Consider the following 17,766-nt stretch of genomic DNA (forward strand, 5'->3'; position numbering starts at 1 on the left):
CCAACAAAAGCAATTCCTTGTCCTTCACACTAAGTTACATTGTACAAATTACACGAAGCAATACCCATCATATGATACATAAGACTCCCAACGGTGACTATAATTATATCTCATCAAGACAACCCAAGTCCTCTTGAACGTTTGTGAAAAAAAAAAAAAATTTATAAGAATAATAGGCCTAAACGAGGAAAACCAAAAACAAGAAAAAAAAATTATAAAACTGACGGGGAAGAATATCGCCCCCATTATAAACCCCATGAACAACAACCAAGACTGTAACTTCTACTCTGTGGCTCAATTTACAGTGTGGCGCGCAGACCCAAACTGCATCTCCCGGCACATCAAACATACAAAAATCTAATCCTCCGCCTGCAACTCGTCCACAAGCTTGTATTCTCATCTCGATGCACCACCCATCACGGCAAAATTTCAATTCAACCGAGCCAGAACTTCCCCCATCGACTGAAAATTACAAGTCGTGTTTCCAATGATATGATCGCCATGCTCCATACACTGTGGACCACACAGCTGGGAGGAGTGCAGGCCAGAATTGAGTATACAATCACAACCTAGAGCATCTGTTGTTAAATCCAAGCAAGAGAACCCCGATCATTTGCGACTTGAGGGCGTCCTCTGGTTGGTGTCGGAGGTCTATTTGCATTGAGCTCCTGCATCTCATCAAGAGACCAACTAGTTAAACGTGAAACATGAGAGAGAGAGAGAGAGAGAGAGAGAGAGATTATGACTAGAAAAAAAGCTATAGAGGTGGCTGTACCTGCATCCATGTGTCTTCTATATGGCGTTCGGGTGATGTTTCTGGTGATGAGATGGCTGGTGGCAAAGGATGAATGAGTTTAGGAACGACAACAAGATCTCTTCCCAAAACCAATATTGCCCCCGCGTTATTTGCAGTACCTGTTAGCACAGGAACACATTAGAAACAGGAGGTAAGTTGTTTGGGTCGGCCTATTATCAGCAGAAAAGCACATCTTGACTTTCCCAAAGAAAAAAAAAATAGTGTTTTTAACTTTTACGTGAAAAATTCCTACATGACTTCAAGTGACTTAAATATCGAAACTTGTGAGTTTAAAAATTCAAAGCCTTCATTATCAAACAGAATTTACATAAGTAAAAAAGTTAAAAAAGTAAAATATGATTCCATGTGCAACTTTGGGTAGACCAAAATACCAATTAGGACCATACCACAGTAATTCGTTGCCGAGAATAGAGTAATTAAATGTCCTTGAGCGAAACGCTCAAAACCATCCATCACACATTCGTGAGCGCGCACAATCAACTGCAGATCATTGATGTTGCAGAATTCCATCACTCGATCAGGCTGCAAACAAATTTCATCAGACCGTGTGACAAGATAAAGACTAACGAAGCATGATATTCAGCTCATAGGATAATAAAGCTGCCTGTGACGTAGGGCAACAGACATCTATTAAGGAGACATTGGTAATACCAATTGTAGAATATTCACCTCCATCTCATACTAAAAGGGAGATCTATGCATGATGATCAGCAAGTTAACACTCACCCCGAAAGTAACCAACCCTGGACCTCTGGCATTTGGCCTAAGACCTTCTACGCTATCATTTTCTGTTGGGTCAGACCTGAAGAGAAAGGACAAATTGCAGGTAAATCATAGGGTTGACACGAGAAGCTAGAGGAAGCCAATTAAACAGACAATTTAAGGTAAGCAGCCACTTACCATAACAAATCCATGAGAACAATAGACCCAGCCTCCATGGTAATAGGACGTTGGATACTTTCAATCTGTTCCACATGATTAATGGACCGTCCAATACCACCATGCATGCAAATGATCTTCTTCTCAATTAGAGCAGCTAGAGGAAGCCAATTAAACAGACGATTTATCCGATGCCATGCCCAGATGCCATCTCTCTCACCCTGTTCAGCAAGTCACAAAAATTAATATCCGCGAGATACTTACTCTATTATAGATAAGAGACAACCTCCAATGCATAATATCCTGTACCATGCGCTCAATACACTCAATCCTGAAGCCAAAAAGAGCATTGATATCTGCAGCTTCATGGTTCCCTCGAATTAAATGCACATTACTAGGATACTCAACCTGTGACAACGAACCAAGGGGTGACTCTTTTGCCATTCAGCTAAACGACAATAAAATACAAGTAAGCTAATAGCATGGGTTGGCAATGCATGATCAAAAATTCTCAAAATAACTTATTGATATAAGAAAAAAAGAGAGAATTCAAAATCTAGGTAACTTACATCTTTTCATATCATATTGCTCATATATGAGTTACTATTTTTCTTCACTGTCATACCAGAATAACTCGGGTTCAGTTTTCAGTTTAATTAATGTATTTTGTTATTTACCTATATCTTAATTGATCTTTCATCTAAGAAAAAGAAATTGTTCTTTTCATTATTTTATTTAGCTAAACTTTATTAAGAAAGATTCGCTTCAATTTTTGTTCTTTCTCAAAACCTTTTGATTTCTTTTTGGGGTCAGAAACGTTCTCAGATTAGTACACTTCATTATAGTAGATAAAAAAAGCTGACTCTCCAGCTTATTTTTCTTCAAGGTGAGATCAATCTTAATTAATTTGTCTCGAAAAATATCCCCTGTATTCGTTAAGCTGATAACTTTGTGATGTTATATGGACAATATTTCGGAGATCATCATCTATTCCAAGAAAGTACCTTCAAAGCAAGCAGAAGAGTGATGGTTTCCAAACTATGTTGGCCACGGTCAACATAATCTCCCAAGAATAGATAATCAATATACCTGCATTCATTCATCAACATTTTCTATAAGATATTTATTTGAAATTAGTAATTCCAAAGTCTAAAAATCACGATGACAAAGAACAACCAAGTGTTAATATGGATTGCATCTGTTAGCAAATGAAACATTTCTTCCATAAACACAACCGCTAGGCATAGACACATGGATATTTATATATGTTTGGTGCAGTTAAGCCAGCAGGCATGAACAAATAAATAGTTACTTAAGAGGTAGAAACCAAATAAGATCACTCGAACATGAGGGTGCGTCCATAACAAGGATACTTACTGCATTGCCTATTCTGAACAATGTTCAATTAAGAAGTCTCAAAGAGAATCTATTGCGAGTGCAACAGGCATACCGTTATATCTAACGCCATGAAATAAAGGTGGACTCACAATTTCATGTTGCTTTCATGAATATCTTCTCATACAGTTCTCACAGGATCAGACACTTTCAGCCAACAAAAATTAATAACAAACCTTAAAAGGGGAGTGTCATGTTTAACCTCCGGGTTGACCATGAAATTAAGAACACTTTTCAGACTCTAAGCATCATAGTACAATCAAATATTTCATATGCATAGATTTAAAGGAGTGTCTGAGCATGAGATAAAAATAGTCAAAGCAACAAGAAGGAATCAAAGGATGAAGCCAGAGAATAGACAAACTCATGACATCATTGCAAAGATAACCAGCAACAACCATCACTACAAAGTTGCTCCAAACGCCAGTAATCCCAATTATTTAGTATCTCCATAGACTATTCACAAGCTTGTGCACTGTGTACCAAGACGGGTCCCATCATACTTGTAACATAATTTACATTTCCTCAATCTACGAGGAAGAAAACTTCAGTGGGCAATGTACAGTTCGTGGGTACATTGATGTACATAATGACCAGATCAGAGATCAGACACTACAAAACTTAGCAAGTGACACATTATTTATTTAATAACATCTCTGGGTAAAATTTAGACATCCAGATTAGGAACAGGGAATAATCTGTGAAGAAAAACTTACGCAATATCCCCAGCAGTTGAAGGTGCCCCATACTCATCAAAAAGACGCATGAGATCTCCAAATTGACCATGCAAATCACCAAAAATCTTTATAGGAGCCTTAAGCTGTAAAACACTAGGTTCACTAGAAAATATCCTCTCAGCACTGTCGCAAAGATCGGCAATTTCATTGCAATCTAAGAAAAACTGTCGGCGCACTGGAGGCTTCCATCCACGAGGCTTTAAGAGATGTGCAATGACCTTAATTGATGCAACAAGAAAAACACACGAACTTAGTTTCAATCTTGAATAGCAACTTAGTTTCAATCTTGAATAGCATTCTCAATGAAAACTATAACCATTATCAATTATAGGCATCTGTCCAAAATGGATCATGCATCTGTCCAAAATGGAATATGCACAGTGAGTTGACCCTCATATTGACAAAAGGAAAATTTAACCATGGCCACTCAAATGTATCCAAGCAGTCTTCTCCATGCCCACTTCGCAGGTGCAATTTTCAAAATTGTGTATCCATAAATACAAAAACCACAGCAAGCCCAGCTTATATTCATTCAGGAATAGATAACTGAATCACGAAAGATCATGCGATGATTGGTGACAAAATATCAAAGGATCAACGAGACCAAAACATGCAACCCAAAATGCTAAAGCATCCACGGGAAGATTAATATTCAATAAGTCTAGTGCTGTAGAATTCAAACAACGTGAAGTACAAACCAGAGGAGTTATCTCATCAAGGCTAGAGGTGATGATGACATAAACCTAGTAAGTATAACCAGTTGCAGTCATTGCATGGATCAGTTCCTCACAGATGTTTCAAATGTCAATGATGTAAACCTAGTTACTATGACCAATTCATGGATCAGTTTGCCACAGCCCATCAAATGTCAAAGCACATGATTATAAATAATCCTCGCTACCTTCTTGGGCACACTGTTAATTGACATTTGTCGATCTAGCAACTTTCTTGCTGCAGAAGCACTCTCTGGCGTTCCGTAGCTGACCCGCCTGCCTTCGTTTTCAAATTGATCTATTGAAAGTTGTCTAACCATGCCACCTAAAGCTCCACCAGTTTCTGCAGCTACAACCACCTGAAAATTTATAGAGAAAACCACATAGAGAAACATGCAAGTTACTTTCCGAGATAATAAACTTATGAAACCCATTGCTACAATGAGAAATGGCAGATACTAACAGCTCTATGATGCAACCGCACTCCAGCTGGGGCAAGGTTATTTGGACCAGTAGAATCAGGTATTTTAATAGAAGAAGATAATTGCTTCCCACTGGGAGTAGCCTCTGCACCACGATCCCTGTCCGGTGACTCAACTTCTCCATTAACTTGCCGGGCCTTTGCAGCTGCCAAAGTAGCACTAATAGCCTCAGCTTCTGCTGCTGATGCTTTAACCAAGTCTTCAACACCCTTAGCCATTCTCCTGCAGAATATCACCAACCATTAGTTCCGTGAATTAATTGAGGAGACAAAAGCAGTGTGATTTTAATGTCACACCACAAAATGGTAGAATGCTACTTTACCGTGATCCCTGGAGCATGGCATTTTCAGTGCTTATGTCAGTATACATATCACCATTTACAGGGGGAGCGACTGGGTTTCCGAGAACAACTGCACCATCAGGGACTGCCTCAGTCATCTGTCTTGTTCTTTCATCAACATAACCATATCTTCCTGTTAGCCGTGGTGATTGAGAATTCGATGCAGCAGCTGCAGCAGCAGCATGTGAAGCTGCAGTAGTCGTCTCTGCGGCAGCCAGATCTTCAGCAACAAGCAGGTCATCCAGCAAGACACCTATCACAATACCACGCATCACCGTGTTACTGTGTGATATATCACTATACAGACTGCAGTAGAAGAACAAATTGCAGTTTCAGATCAAGATTTGACAGACTACCCCAAATGCCAAACAAAAAACAGGATCTTCACCCAAGAATCCTGTTGAGTACACAAAACTGTCATCTCCCCATGCAAGAGAGAGAGTTGATCAGTAATCGAAAAGTAAGGAGGATCTTTAAAGAGACAATGGATACAACTATTTTTTATGTGCAATCAATGATTTGACATCTGCTCAGAACCAGATAAATTCTGATGCAGCATAGAAATTTTTTCTTACAACACAAACTTGCAGGGATGGGAATTCTCCATCTCTTAAATAGAGGAAGTGAAAACTCATGATCACAACCAAAGCCGCAAGGGGGCTCCCTTAAGGTCCGCTCAAAGAATCTTCTGACTTTCTATCTTCACTTTTACTCGAGAGTAGCATCAAGTGTTTCCTATTACATTTCATCTAATGTGTGCATCGCTAACTCATTCGAAAAACAATTTTCCAAAGTCATTGCAAGTAATTAATTCATAATCCGCGATTATACCCCAACTCAAAACCAAACCCTAAGATCATCGGTCTCGATTTCCGCATAACCATTGTTAGAGCACAGACATGCTACAGAACATTTACCAAATGATCTGGAACTATATAATCTTCAGATTTTTCTGTGCTTATCAAACTAGTGCATACAATAGAAGCTAAGAGATACAAACAAACAGTAGACCTTATAATAGGCCTGCCGAGCAAACACTCCATTAGGCTCACCCAATATGTTGGGCTGGGCTTAGACATGATTATGCCCCGTTGGCTAAGAACACCAAGGCCATGTGAAAAAATGAAGACAGGCACGCAAATTATCATCTCAAAGGCCCACTGAATTGGGCTTTGATTTCATTATGCTAGGCAGGCTTGGACAGAGACTTTTAGGCCCAGCCTTGGGCTCATTCTAGCCAGAAGATATATCGTCTAGTTTTGAGCAAGCCAATTGACCCATGAGTCATGACATGTTATTCCTATAACATCCCAATTAGTGCAAATAAAGGGCAAAATTGACAGACATAACTCAATGTGCAGAATCATCTCTTACCACCACGCAAGCCACCATAAATGAATATTAGATCACCAATAGCAGCTGCTGCATGCCTGCAGCGCCTTGTCAGCTCAACTGCAGCATCGCCACCAGCTGCATCAGCACTGTATCTGCCTGTTCTAGGACTAGTAACGACAGACTTGGTATCACACCAAACACCAGCAGCAGTATCCAACACTACAAACACAAGGTAGCAACTTAATAATCAGCATGAGTTGTAAATGGGACACACTTGAAATGTACAACTATATCAAATGAGAACATACAACGAAAACAAAACAGACCATTGCAGAATATTTTGTAAATCCTAGTACGTCTTCCAATGTTTCATAATGGAAGATTAAGTACCATTGGTACAACATAGAAACTACAGAGATATAATGATCCCGAAGTGAATCATTTAGACTTAACTAACTCTTTTGTTGACCTTTTTCCAGAATGCTAGTCACGTCCTCTACATAGCAGGTGAACATCAAACCAAATAAAAATCTCCCAGAGCACGCAAGAGAGTATATACAGAGACACCTTCAGCAGAGAGCACACATGTATCTATATACACATGCAAGTGTGCGGGCATGAGAGAGAGAGAGAGAGAATTTGTAAAGGGACTGAGATAGATGGCCAATTCTAGAGTGCTTAGGAGTGCCAATCTTCAAATTAACAAGTGAAAATAACTCCAGTAGAAGCAATGAATCTTTCTATGCATGAGAAATCAGCTGGACCTAAAATAGTTTCCCACAAGAGATGTCATATTGAGCCACAAGAGACGAAGAATAACAGAAAGTGAATGACACCATAAGTCACTCTTCTACGACTAACTACAGCCTGAAAAGTTTAGTGAAAATAACTTTACATAGGTATCACCTATATTCATTTCCATCTAACCAGGAAAAAACAATCAAACTACAGCTACGTTTGCTTCGCAGAAAATTAATGATTTGGAAAATATTTTCCTAAAAATATTCGCTAGTATCTCTTACAAAAATAAATGAACGATTTTCATCGTTCACGAAAATGTTTAGACGAAAATTGCTGTCGAGAATGAACTCATCGACCAGTTATTTCAAGCAATAAAAAAGATCGTTTTTAGAAAAAAATATTTCAAACTCATTCCTGTCCCGCAAAACAAACGAAGCCTAAGAGAATCAGATTTGCAGCAAAAAAGCAGCAGTGAACGAATTGCAAACCTGAGGAAATGTGAATACAGTACACGCACAAGAAATGGAAATGCCAAACTACATGCAAATTATCTATTTCCGCTTTTAACTCTTGGAGATTATTTAAAGCGTGAATCCTTTAAATGCCAATTTTTGATACCAAAGGAACGGAATTCTTAAATTAAAGACGCAATAATCAAGTACCAGCAACACTTGACGAGTCCTCTACCATTCGTCCACCGCCAAGTGCACCTCCAGATACATGGAGACGAGCATTAACGAAGACCTAAATGAATGACCGGATCAAAATGAGAAGTTTTACCCCCAAACTAACAAAAACACGTACAAATGCATGAAAAACCCACCGCTGCATGCTGGTATCTCGGAGATGGGGAAACACCAGGGGCAATGGCCCACTCCCATCGGCCATCCCTATGTTTGGCGAGTCCATACGCACTTGCCAGTGGCTGCAAAAGCAAGAGGAACACCAAAGGCAAAAAATCAACTCTATTCCTGGAGGAAATGGAAAGTGGCCTGTTATAGTTATATTAGTTAGCTGAAGCAAGTATTTCAGGCACTGTGGTCAGTCAGCATGCTAAAGCAAATGTGAACTGATGAATAAAAATACACATCCAGATGCATGTAAGAGAGAGAGAGAGAGAGAGAGAGAGAGAGAGGAGGGTAGCAAGTAGAAAGAAGGTCGGAAAGAGGGAAAGTTTGCACTCACCACGCTACTTGCATCCCTCCCTCCACAAAGCAGAAGAAGACCATCGGAACGTGCACTGGCAGTTGCATACCTAAGCACAAGTACAGAGCATCAGCACAAGGATAATAGATTGTCATAATATGCACACGCAGATAATCCATGTGAACAAGGGTGGGTGAGGAGGGGGGAGCAGAAGGGTTGGGCATATACATGCAAGGAGGTGGACCCTCGCCTTCTGGTTCTAGCTTCCTCCATTCATAGGGTTTGGCAGCAGTATCCAGGGCCCATACATCAGCCAAAGGTCTCTTCCCTGGCAAAGGGAAAAAAAAAACACCACAATATTATTGAAATCCACAGAAACAGCTAAGTAACTGATCTACAATAAATAACATAACTGCCATCCAATAGAAAGACTTACCATCATTTCCGCCAATTGCCATGAGATATCTTTGCCCCACCAGGGCCATAACATGTCCATACCGAGGCCCTGGGCCAGGACCTTGAACAACAACTCTGGATAGAACCAATAGCTACATAAGGAGGTGATGTAATCACAAAAAGATATCTCATAAATGAAAGCACTCTGCATCCAACCTATGCCATCTTGGTCTTTGCTGTGTAAGATCGAGAACATGAAGATCCTCAGCAGACAAGCCAGCTGGACCAATTCCACCCTGTGTTCAATGAAACACTTCAATTTGAGAATTTCAAAATTTTGAGTTATTTGTTAGTGTCAAATACAATAGGTTATGTTGAATGATTTCCTAGATATTAGGAGCCTGTTATTGCTTCAAGTGAATCCTCTCATCTAAGAGAATTGCTTTCTTTTTGATAGGGGAAGTCAAAATAAAGACAAAGTTTTCCCTATTCATGCTATCCTCATAAAAGGCCTAATCAGAATGCACGTGAATGGGCAATTTCTTTGTTTAACTTCACTGAACCGAAGGCGCTGATTGATAACATGCTAGTGAACACATCACATCACATTTCCTCCAAGAATTATGAAGTGGAAGAGAAAAGGTTAATAATTCTTCATGGTTCCAGTGGAAGAATTATAAAGAGCTTTGGCCTAGAAAGTAGAGCAGGGTTGGGGGCGGCAAACGCATCACATTTCCTCCAAGAAGACTAAAATTAATGGGTTGTGCTCTATAAACAGCATTTTGCAGCACAAACTGTGTTCTCTTGAAACAAGTTCTTAGACCTTTAAATCCAACTAAGCAGACAAAAGATTTGATGAAAATATATAACAAGCAGAGATTGAGTCAACATTACATAAGACAAATGAACTTCAAGGGATGAATCATATGCTAACCTGAATGACAACCATAGTTCCCACAGCACAAGCCACATGGGCTGCTCTTGGTGTGGGTGGTTCTCCAAATGGAGTAATCCTGCAAAATAGCATCAAATAAGCACTAAAATCTTGACGAATAGAAATCCCAGAGTATATTAAGAAAATATTATCCCAGTTCATGGGTGTACCTAGACCACTTATTTGTCAAGACATCATAACAGTGCACATCAGCAGTGGCACCAGCAAGTCCTGCAACCCACCCAGAAATGGTCATTACATCTCGCAGCACAAACATTTCTATGAAATTGGAATAAGAAATTTCTCATGGATAACAGTCTCGCCCATAAGACGCTATAGCCTATTGCTTACCAACACATTGATAGACAGTATAACTTAACCATGACATTTCTAGATTTTTAGCATGCAGGTCCTCAATTTCACATGGTTTCATTTTAGGAGTATAACCAATAAGGACTCGACGAAAATCACTTGTCCCTATGCAGAACAAAAAGGTCGTGCACAGTTCCTTCCACAACTAATCAAATTTCAGTACATGGGCATCTCAAGAGTCATAAGTAACATTACCACACAGCACTTTAAATGAGCACGTGAACACAGGTGGCAACATGAAGAAACTAAACGAAGTTCACGAAAAGAATGCAGATGTAACATGATTTTCTTGGAACCTAAGAGATATGGAATGACTCTGCGCAAGGATGTCATGGAGAGCTCAAAATGCAGCAAGACAACAACTGTTATATTACGATGTAAGATGAAATGCATACGATGCTCAGTCATAACAAATCCAAAAATAAAAAATAAAAAAGCAGAAAACCAAGTCCCACGGCACATAGAACATGAAGATTCAGCACCAGTGAGGAGTTCAACAACCACAAATAAAGTCAAAATGCCAACGTCCAAACCTGATGCTTGAATGACCAACACAACGAAAACTTGAACTCATGGCCGTGAAGGCAGCAATGATGAAGCATTCATATAAAACCGCAAGCAAAACTATGTAACTTTCATCAAAAGCTAAACCAGAGTTCGAACACAAATAAATATGGCATCCATAAGCCAAACAAGCTCATTGCTTCCCGCAGCTAGGAGGCATTCTCGAGACTAGATCAAACAGGTGAAAGAGATACGACAAAAACCACATAGAAAGTCACAGCTTACTGATTCCGGCGTTTCCAGCTGATGACGGAGCTCCTGAAGCTGCAGAATTGCCCTCAAGAGCAGTGGCACCGCCAAACAGAATCAGCCTCGGCCCAATGTAACCCGGAGCCCCCTCCTCTCCGACGGCAGCCACCGCAGTTAACGTGTGGCCACACCTTGGCCCAGGGCCATCCTCTTTCTTCTCTAATATCGCGTTCACCACTGAGTACGTCGGGGCTGGCCTCGGCCCAACCACGGGGCTCTGCTGCACCGGCTGCGGCGGCTGCCCAGGCGCCGCGGCCCCGGGAGATCCACCTCCGGCTTGAGGCTGCTCCGCGAGCTGCTGCTGCTCCCTCATCGCCGCCGGCTGAGACGGACCGTTGTTGTGGTTCTGGACCGCCAGATCGTGATCGGCATCAGTCGCCATCGAGGAATCGACCTCCATCGTATTCGCGCCCTTCGATTCAAGCCCTAACTTCGAGATCGGAACTACCAGCTCCCCGAATTGGAGCTCCCGATCGACATTCCCCAATCCACTCCGCCAATTCAAAAACCCTAAGCAAGACGCGAACACCAAAAAAAAAAAATCAACCACTCCTCGGCGGCGGATGCAGAATCCGACGAAAGCTTCCCGGGGAAAAAACTTTCCGAGAGAGAGAGAAAAAAAAAGTATAGAGAGAGAAAAGCGCCGGTTCTAGGTTTTAGGTTGCCAATTCTCCCTCCCCCCTCCTCTCTCTCTCTAGAGGCAAGACGAGGAATAGAACGGGGACGGAGACAATCACGACGAAGAAGAAGAAGAACTCCGAAAACGCACACACACAAATCACTTTCTCTCTCTAGCCGAAGCCCCAAAAACGACCCCCCCCTCTCTCTCTCTTCCTCTGTCTTTCTCTCTCTACGGAAAACGAATTGCATGTATTTTCATTCAGATTTTCCTCTATCTAAAAACCGCAGTGGCTAAGTAGATACAGTGATGCAACATAATTGAATAATTAAAATAATTTGATTTCTATAAAGTTGCCCTTTATTTTTCGCGAAAATAAAAATTAAAAAATTAAACGCCCGCGTTTTTCTCTTGCGACGAAGAAAGACTGGATTTGATTATTCTTCCGTCTTTCTCTCTCTTCGCGCGGTCGCTGATTGGCCCACCGGGCGTCGCCCTCCTCAGTCCAGAGCGGCAAAGCTTGCGAATTAGGGCGGGGGGGGGACTTGTCCACCGGGACGAACCGGTTGACGAGCGTACCGAAACGGGGCGTGGGCCGCCGTGGGGCGGCGCTGGGAGCGGGACATATCGTGACCGGATGAACCGGGACGAGGTCGGCAGCTAACGGTATGCCTTCTTGGGGGGAAAAGTCGCGTAAACCACGCTCGGCGGGGCGGGAGGTGCGGTGCACGCGCCAGCGGGACCCGGCACGTGCGAGCGCGATGAAGCCGCGGGATGTTGGTTCCTATTTGGAAACGCGTCAACGCTTAGTCTTTAATTTTCTGCGCTTTTTTTTTTAATCTTCGGTGACGATTTTGATTGGAAATTAGCAGCAAATTCGTGCCCAATCACCATTTTGCGCAGCGACGTTGCTTTTCGCAAGCGTCGGTATTATTTTAGGAGCTAAACAAGGTTTTTTTTTTCTTGTTTTTGGGACGACAACATCGGATAAATTCGACATAAATAGTTTACTTATTCAAAAGTGATTAGCGAATATTGCTAGGTCTGCAGTACGAGTGATGTGGAAACAACCGATATTTTACCAAGCGAGCTACATATCAAATGATGAACAAGCGCCGGTCATGTCATCTTCATTTACACGAGCTTTGCTATTCCAAACACACAACCATCCAATTTTTTCCAATTTCAACAAATTATATCTACTAAATACGAGTTCAAAAGTAAATCTCTGACCAAACTATGCGTCTCCACTCTCAATTACCGTAAAAATCACAAAAAAAAAAATCTCGAATTATGTCCATTGTATCACATCTACCCTAAACTTTTATCGCGACACTAAAAATCATAAATTTGTACATGCACATTTACCCTCCGCCACGATTCTATCAACGAACAGCTATTAAATGACGGAAGACGAGCGTTGTCGACATGACGCCCACGTGGCTCGAGTCAAATAAAAACAACATCGTTTTGATCGAAAAATCATGTAACGAAACCTCGATATGGGGCAAATGTACAAGTCCGAGCGTCTTAACGTCACGAGAAAAAGTTCATAGCAAATACATCACAATGGACATAGTTTAAAGCCTCTTGACATCACAAAAAAAAAAATTAATATAAACGTGTCGTAATAGATATAATTCGGAGAGTCTTGTCGGATGTTTTTTTTTTTTCCCAACGACACGCCATCTCATCCGTAGGCATATATGCACGGCATGTGATGGGGGGGGACAATGGGGAAAAACGTTCACGCGGGGGGGCATGGGCATGGTGGGGCTTTGTGGCGACAGATGGCACGACATGGCGAGAGGCACGACCACTTCCAAATTTGGGCCTACTTCTCCGATCCTGGCCTCGAACGTAGGTGGACAGTTTCAGTTTCATTATTCAAACACGTCAGGATGGAGAGAGAATCTTTGACACGTGCCTAGCCAAAAAACAGAGCATAACTCTCATTTTGCTGTGCTCTTGAATGCCCTTCTCTCTTAAAAAAAAAAAAAAATACAATAATAATAATAAATATATAATTTTGCACTTGGTATTAAAGAAGCAGCAATTTTCCAATTTAATTCCCGCCACGATGGAGTCTAATTATCCTGACACGTGTGACTCGAGTTCGGGCCGAACTGCCTTGACCCGGAAAGATCTTGTTATTATTTTTTTTTTTAGCGACTCTCGAGAACTATTCTTTTCCAAGTCGTTTTGACGGTAAAGAAGGGTGTGCATGACAACAGTTATCTAGTAGAATTTCTGCTACAAAAATACTTTTGGAGCAGAAATTCATTTGATTACACAACTTCATTCTTTTTTTAATTTCTGAAGCTTTTTTGCTCCGAGAGTAATTTTAGAGTCGCTTGAAGAAATAAAAAAAAAAAAGAAATTTACTTCTCCCTATAAATTAAAATCAGAAAGAGACAATGCAGCAAGCCTGACTTGGTCCGAGTATGGAAACTTGACGAGGTACAATTCTATATAGTAATAAATAAAATAAAACATAAAAAAATCGAAAAAAAAATGAAAAAACAAGGATATGCTAGGAAAATGTCTTTTATTGCCTTTTAGTCCAATTAGCGTTTTCTTATACTTGTTCCGTGATGATGGACGAGTGTCCAACCAGATCTCATTTTTGTACATCCGATCACGTCTCGGGGTTTTTGATCGGTAGTGTAACTATATACCTGATGGATTACAAGTTTTCATTTCCAGCACTTAGTTAGATGTTTTAAATATTTCGGTGCTTACTTATTGTATTGTATTTCAATAAATTGGATGTTAATCGCTTTCTTATAGTTAGGTTAACATTAGACTATAATCTCGATAAAAAGAAAATCGCAAAAACGTTTGCATGATTACTTAGTATTGGTGACTCCTCCAATATTAAATGGCTATTCATAATGCATGATCACTTTGAAAAACAACCAACTAGGTAGGTATCAAAAGGGTGTTAATTAGGCTATTAACTTAGACAAGCTCCCGATCTTAGAATCTATGATCATGTAGAAATCAAGGTGACACCCTCACGTCTCAATTGGTTTCTAGCTGACTCTCATATGCTAGTGGTGACTCTTGTAAATATTGAAATCCTACATCACGCGAGGTATGGGCTTGGGAGAGCCCTCATCTAAATTGATTGGCCACTTTTTGGGCAATACCCATAAACATATGATATTCTAACTATGCCGAGAAAAATAGGTTGCGACATCCCATGCCAACCGTGAAGACCTCGCCAACAGACTGCGGGGCTATAAATGCCCCAAGCACGACCTCGTCGAGTATGGACATGGGCTTAAAGGCCCTTCTGTTATCAAACATTTTTCTTTGATTGGAAATCTACTTTTAGAGCAGAAGTATACGAATCAATTTATGGCCATAAGTTGATTTCTAGAGTAAAAGCGTTGTTATGCGCCTCCGAAGCTTCTACGCATTGGTCAATCGTGCAGTATAACTCAATTTCCTGTTGAAAAAATACAAGTATCATGAGCTTATTAGTAAATCAAGATTGATGATGTGGAATTGAGAAATCATGTATTTAGCCAGACCTAGTTTCACTAAATAGTTTACGCCACTAAGTCGTTAGCCAATTACCCGGATACGTCGATTACCATTCTCGACCCCATTAATTATGCGGAACTCAAGACCCGACTAGATGTACTTATTTCGATATTTTGTATAAATACGCATGTTAAAGCAATAATCGGCACTACAATCACTCCAAATAACATGAAGCATTTTGGAAGGACACCGATGTTTTTAATGGTGCAATCAGACGGGTTCAATTCAAGCGTTTGATTTTTGTTTTTTTTAAGTTAAAGTTGCAAGGAAAGTCTGAGCTTCAGCTGTTTATCACGGAGCGTGAAGGAGTGTGAATCGGACTCAACACCAACGGTCGTTTCCATGGGATGTAATCGAATCGACCTTCCCACACGAACATCATTTTTCATGCTAATAAGGGGATGCGATGTTTAGATACGAAGAAGAAGAAGAAGAACGCCTCTCCTTCCTCCACGAACCGGGAAATTTAGAACGGGCTTTGGCCCAGCCCATTTGCGTGCTCTTCTAGCTGCGAAGCTTACGGCCCACTGATCTGTCGTGTTATTCGTAGAATCAAAATCAGTAATAACCCATCAGAGCCGACAAAATTAGTAATAACCCATCTACTTGTCGTACTTAGTTATATAAAAAAAAAGGGACAAGGTTTCAATTTTTTTTAATGCGTTTTATTCGGTGAAGATTGTTATTTGCCTCATCGGTACATTTATACGTCGTATCATAATAAATAACGGAATTATAAAAAAAAAAAGAGTTTTCTTAGACAAAATGTTCAGCTCATGCCAATATCAAAATGTTCATCATTTATACGTCGTATCATAAAAAAAAAGAGTTTTTTTTTATACAGAAAAAACCTCTTAAGGACAAAACTCGAAGACAAAGTATTTATTGCAGAAATCATAAAGAAAAAAAATACAACATTGCTGGTATTTGGGATGACCCTATAACCATAATAGGATCATATGATGTTGTTCTAGGGTGAACATAGCCGGTTCCTGGTTCCAAAAATATTAAAAATATGAGATCAATAATAATCGGTCCGGATTTTGGTTCATGGGGAGCAACCCTACCAATCGGACCAAACCGGAGAAACCAGTCCGAAGTATGTACGTGCAGTATAGTATTTTGTAGCAAAAACCTCAAAAATTTTGAGGACGGTATTTGTAGCAGAATCATAAAATGATAATCATGATAATAACATCACATTGTCTCGAGAAGCGTGTGGGGACCGACCGACCAAGTCTGTTCCTATTCCATGGTAAAAAGGGTTGGGTCCTGACCTATCCGATTTGGTTCTTGGTTTCAATGTGAAAATTGATCTACCCTCAAATTGTTCACCCCGAGAGAAAACCGTCAATTAGCTTAATTTTGAAATTTAACTTCGGGAATTTAATTATCTCTATAGAAAAAGGAAAAAAAAAACATGCAACTTATTTTCTTCTTGTCAAATCAGACTTTTAGTTTTGGAGTTGTGCCGATACGACGCATAGGCGAAGGAACATGAAAGTGAGAAGGATTATTATCGTAAAAAATGTTAAAAAAATATCGATACCTTTATAACACGTTTGCCTCAACATTAACTTTCCCCGCATAACAAATCTCAAACCGTTATCTCACGACATATTTACCCCAAAACTAATTTCCATCTTATAAAAAAGTCCAATACCAATTTCCACCGCTCCAAATTCACGTACGTGGAAATGCGCACGTATTAACACACATGGATTTTTTCATGCCACATCGGTCATTCTTCACGTCACATTCGTATTGCGGCCATCGGTCATGCGCTCGACACATGTTTAAATGGAAACACTATCAAAGGGTGGATTTGACTCGAGAATATCAGTTTGAATTTATTTTTTTTTTGGTGAGATGAATATTAGTTTTTCTAGATAAAAGTGTCACGAGGACATCTGTTTCAATTTTTTTTTTCCACCCCTAGCAAAGTGACGTAGAATAAACGGGTTTTGTCCAGGGTGGAATGTTTACTTGTATTATTAATTCAAGAAAAAATAGGATAATGCAAAAAAAAAAAAAAAAAAGAAAGAGTGGGCGGTTGTGTTGGTGGTGTTGGAAGTTGGGACAGGCTCGATGGATTTGTGGTTTGCAGAAAGATTAGGATTGCGTAACAGTTGTCTCACCAAAGACAATGGGGAAGGGAGGACCCGGTCGGTCCCCATCCAATCCATCTGTCCAACCATCCTTTTCTACCGTCTACCGTCTATTCTAGTCTAAAACTAAAGAGTGGGATTACTCATCCGTCACTCAGATTTACTATTTCTTTTTCCCCCGATTTTTCCACTCTATTTTTTTATTTTATTATAGTTCGCTAGACGACAAAAGGGTGGGACCCGGTTTTGACGGTGGATCGGATCCTGTCCTCCTCGGCACTGGGGAAAACACCCAACAAAAAGAGCACGGATCCCGAGGCCGGTTCCCTTCCCAGGCCGGCAAAGCCCCGATTCGGTTCGGCGAGCGATGGAGCGAGCGAGCCAGCC

General features: G+C 40.5%; 1 protein-coding gene across 1 annotated transcript in view; it reads right to left on the bottom strand.

Moving 5' to 3' along the window:
- Positions 1 to 17,766, bottom strand: part of LOC115734303 (serine/threonine-protein phosphatase BSL3) — a 22,051-nt gene continuing 4,285 nt past the window's right edge. Inside the window, exons 2-22 of the mRNA XM_030665028.2 lie at positions 11,077 to 11,725; positions 10,086 to 10,146; positions 9,916 to 9,994; positions 9,198 to 9,277; positions 9,022 to 9,116; positions 8,814 to 8,913; positions 8,625 to 8,694; positions 8,263 to 8,364; positions 8,102 to 8,183; positions 6,738 to 6,917; positions 5,346 to 5,616; positions 5,005 to 5,245; positions 4,730 to 4,900; positions 3,808 to 4,046; positions 2,701 to 2,785; positions 2,006 to 2,104; positions 1,718 to 1,917; positions 1,544 to 1,619; positions 1,204 to 1,339; positions 776 to 915; positions 1 to 668 (exon numbers count right to left, since the gene is read on the bottom strand). Coding sequence (XP_030520888.1) covers positions 585 to 668; positions 776 to 915; positions 1,204 to 1,339; positions 1,544 to 1,619; positions 1,718 to 1,917; positions 2,006 to 2,104; positions 2,701 to 2,785; positions 3,808 to 4,046; positions 4,730 to 4,900; positions 5,005 to 5,245; positions 5,346 to 5,616; positions 6,738 to 6,917; positions 8,102 to 8,183; positions 8,263 to 8,364; positions 8,625 to 8,694; positions 8,814 to 8,913; positions 9,022 to 9,116; positions 9,198 to 9,277; positions 9,916 to 9,994; positions 10,086 to 10,146; positions 11,077 to 11,500 — 3,015 coding nt within the window. The 5' untranslated portion in view covers positions 11,501 to 11,725 and the 3' untranslated portion in view covers positions 1 to 584. The remainder of the gene's footprint in view (positions 669 to 775; positions 916 to 1,203; positions 1,340 to 1,543; positions 1,620 to 1,717; positions 1,918 to 2,005; positions 2,105 to 2,700; positions 2,786 to 3,807; positions 4,047 to 4,729; positions 4,901 to 5,004; positions 5,246 to 5,345; positions 5,617 to 6,737; positions 6,918 to 8,101; positions 8,184 to 8,262; positions 8,365 to 8,624; positions 8,695 to 8,813; positions 8,914 to 9,021; positions 9,117 to 9,197; positions 9,278 to 9,915; positions 9,995 to 10,085; positions 10,147 to 11,076; positions 11,726 to 17,766) is intronic.

Source organism: Rhodamnia argentea, chromosome 6 (assembly GCF_020921035.1).
Source record: "Rhodamnia argentea isolate NSW1041297 chromosome 6, ASM2092103v1, whole genome shotgun sequence".
NCBI classification, from domain to species: Eukaryota; Viridiplantae; Streptophyta; class Magnoliopsida; order Myrtales; family Myrtaceae; genus Rhodamnia; species Rhodamnia argentea.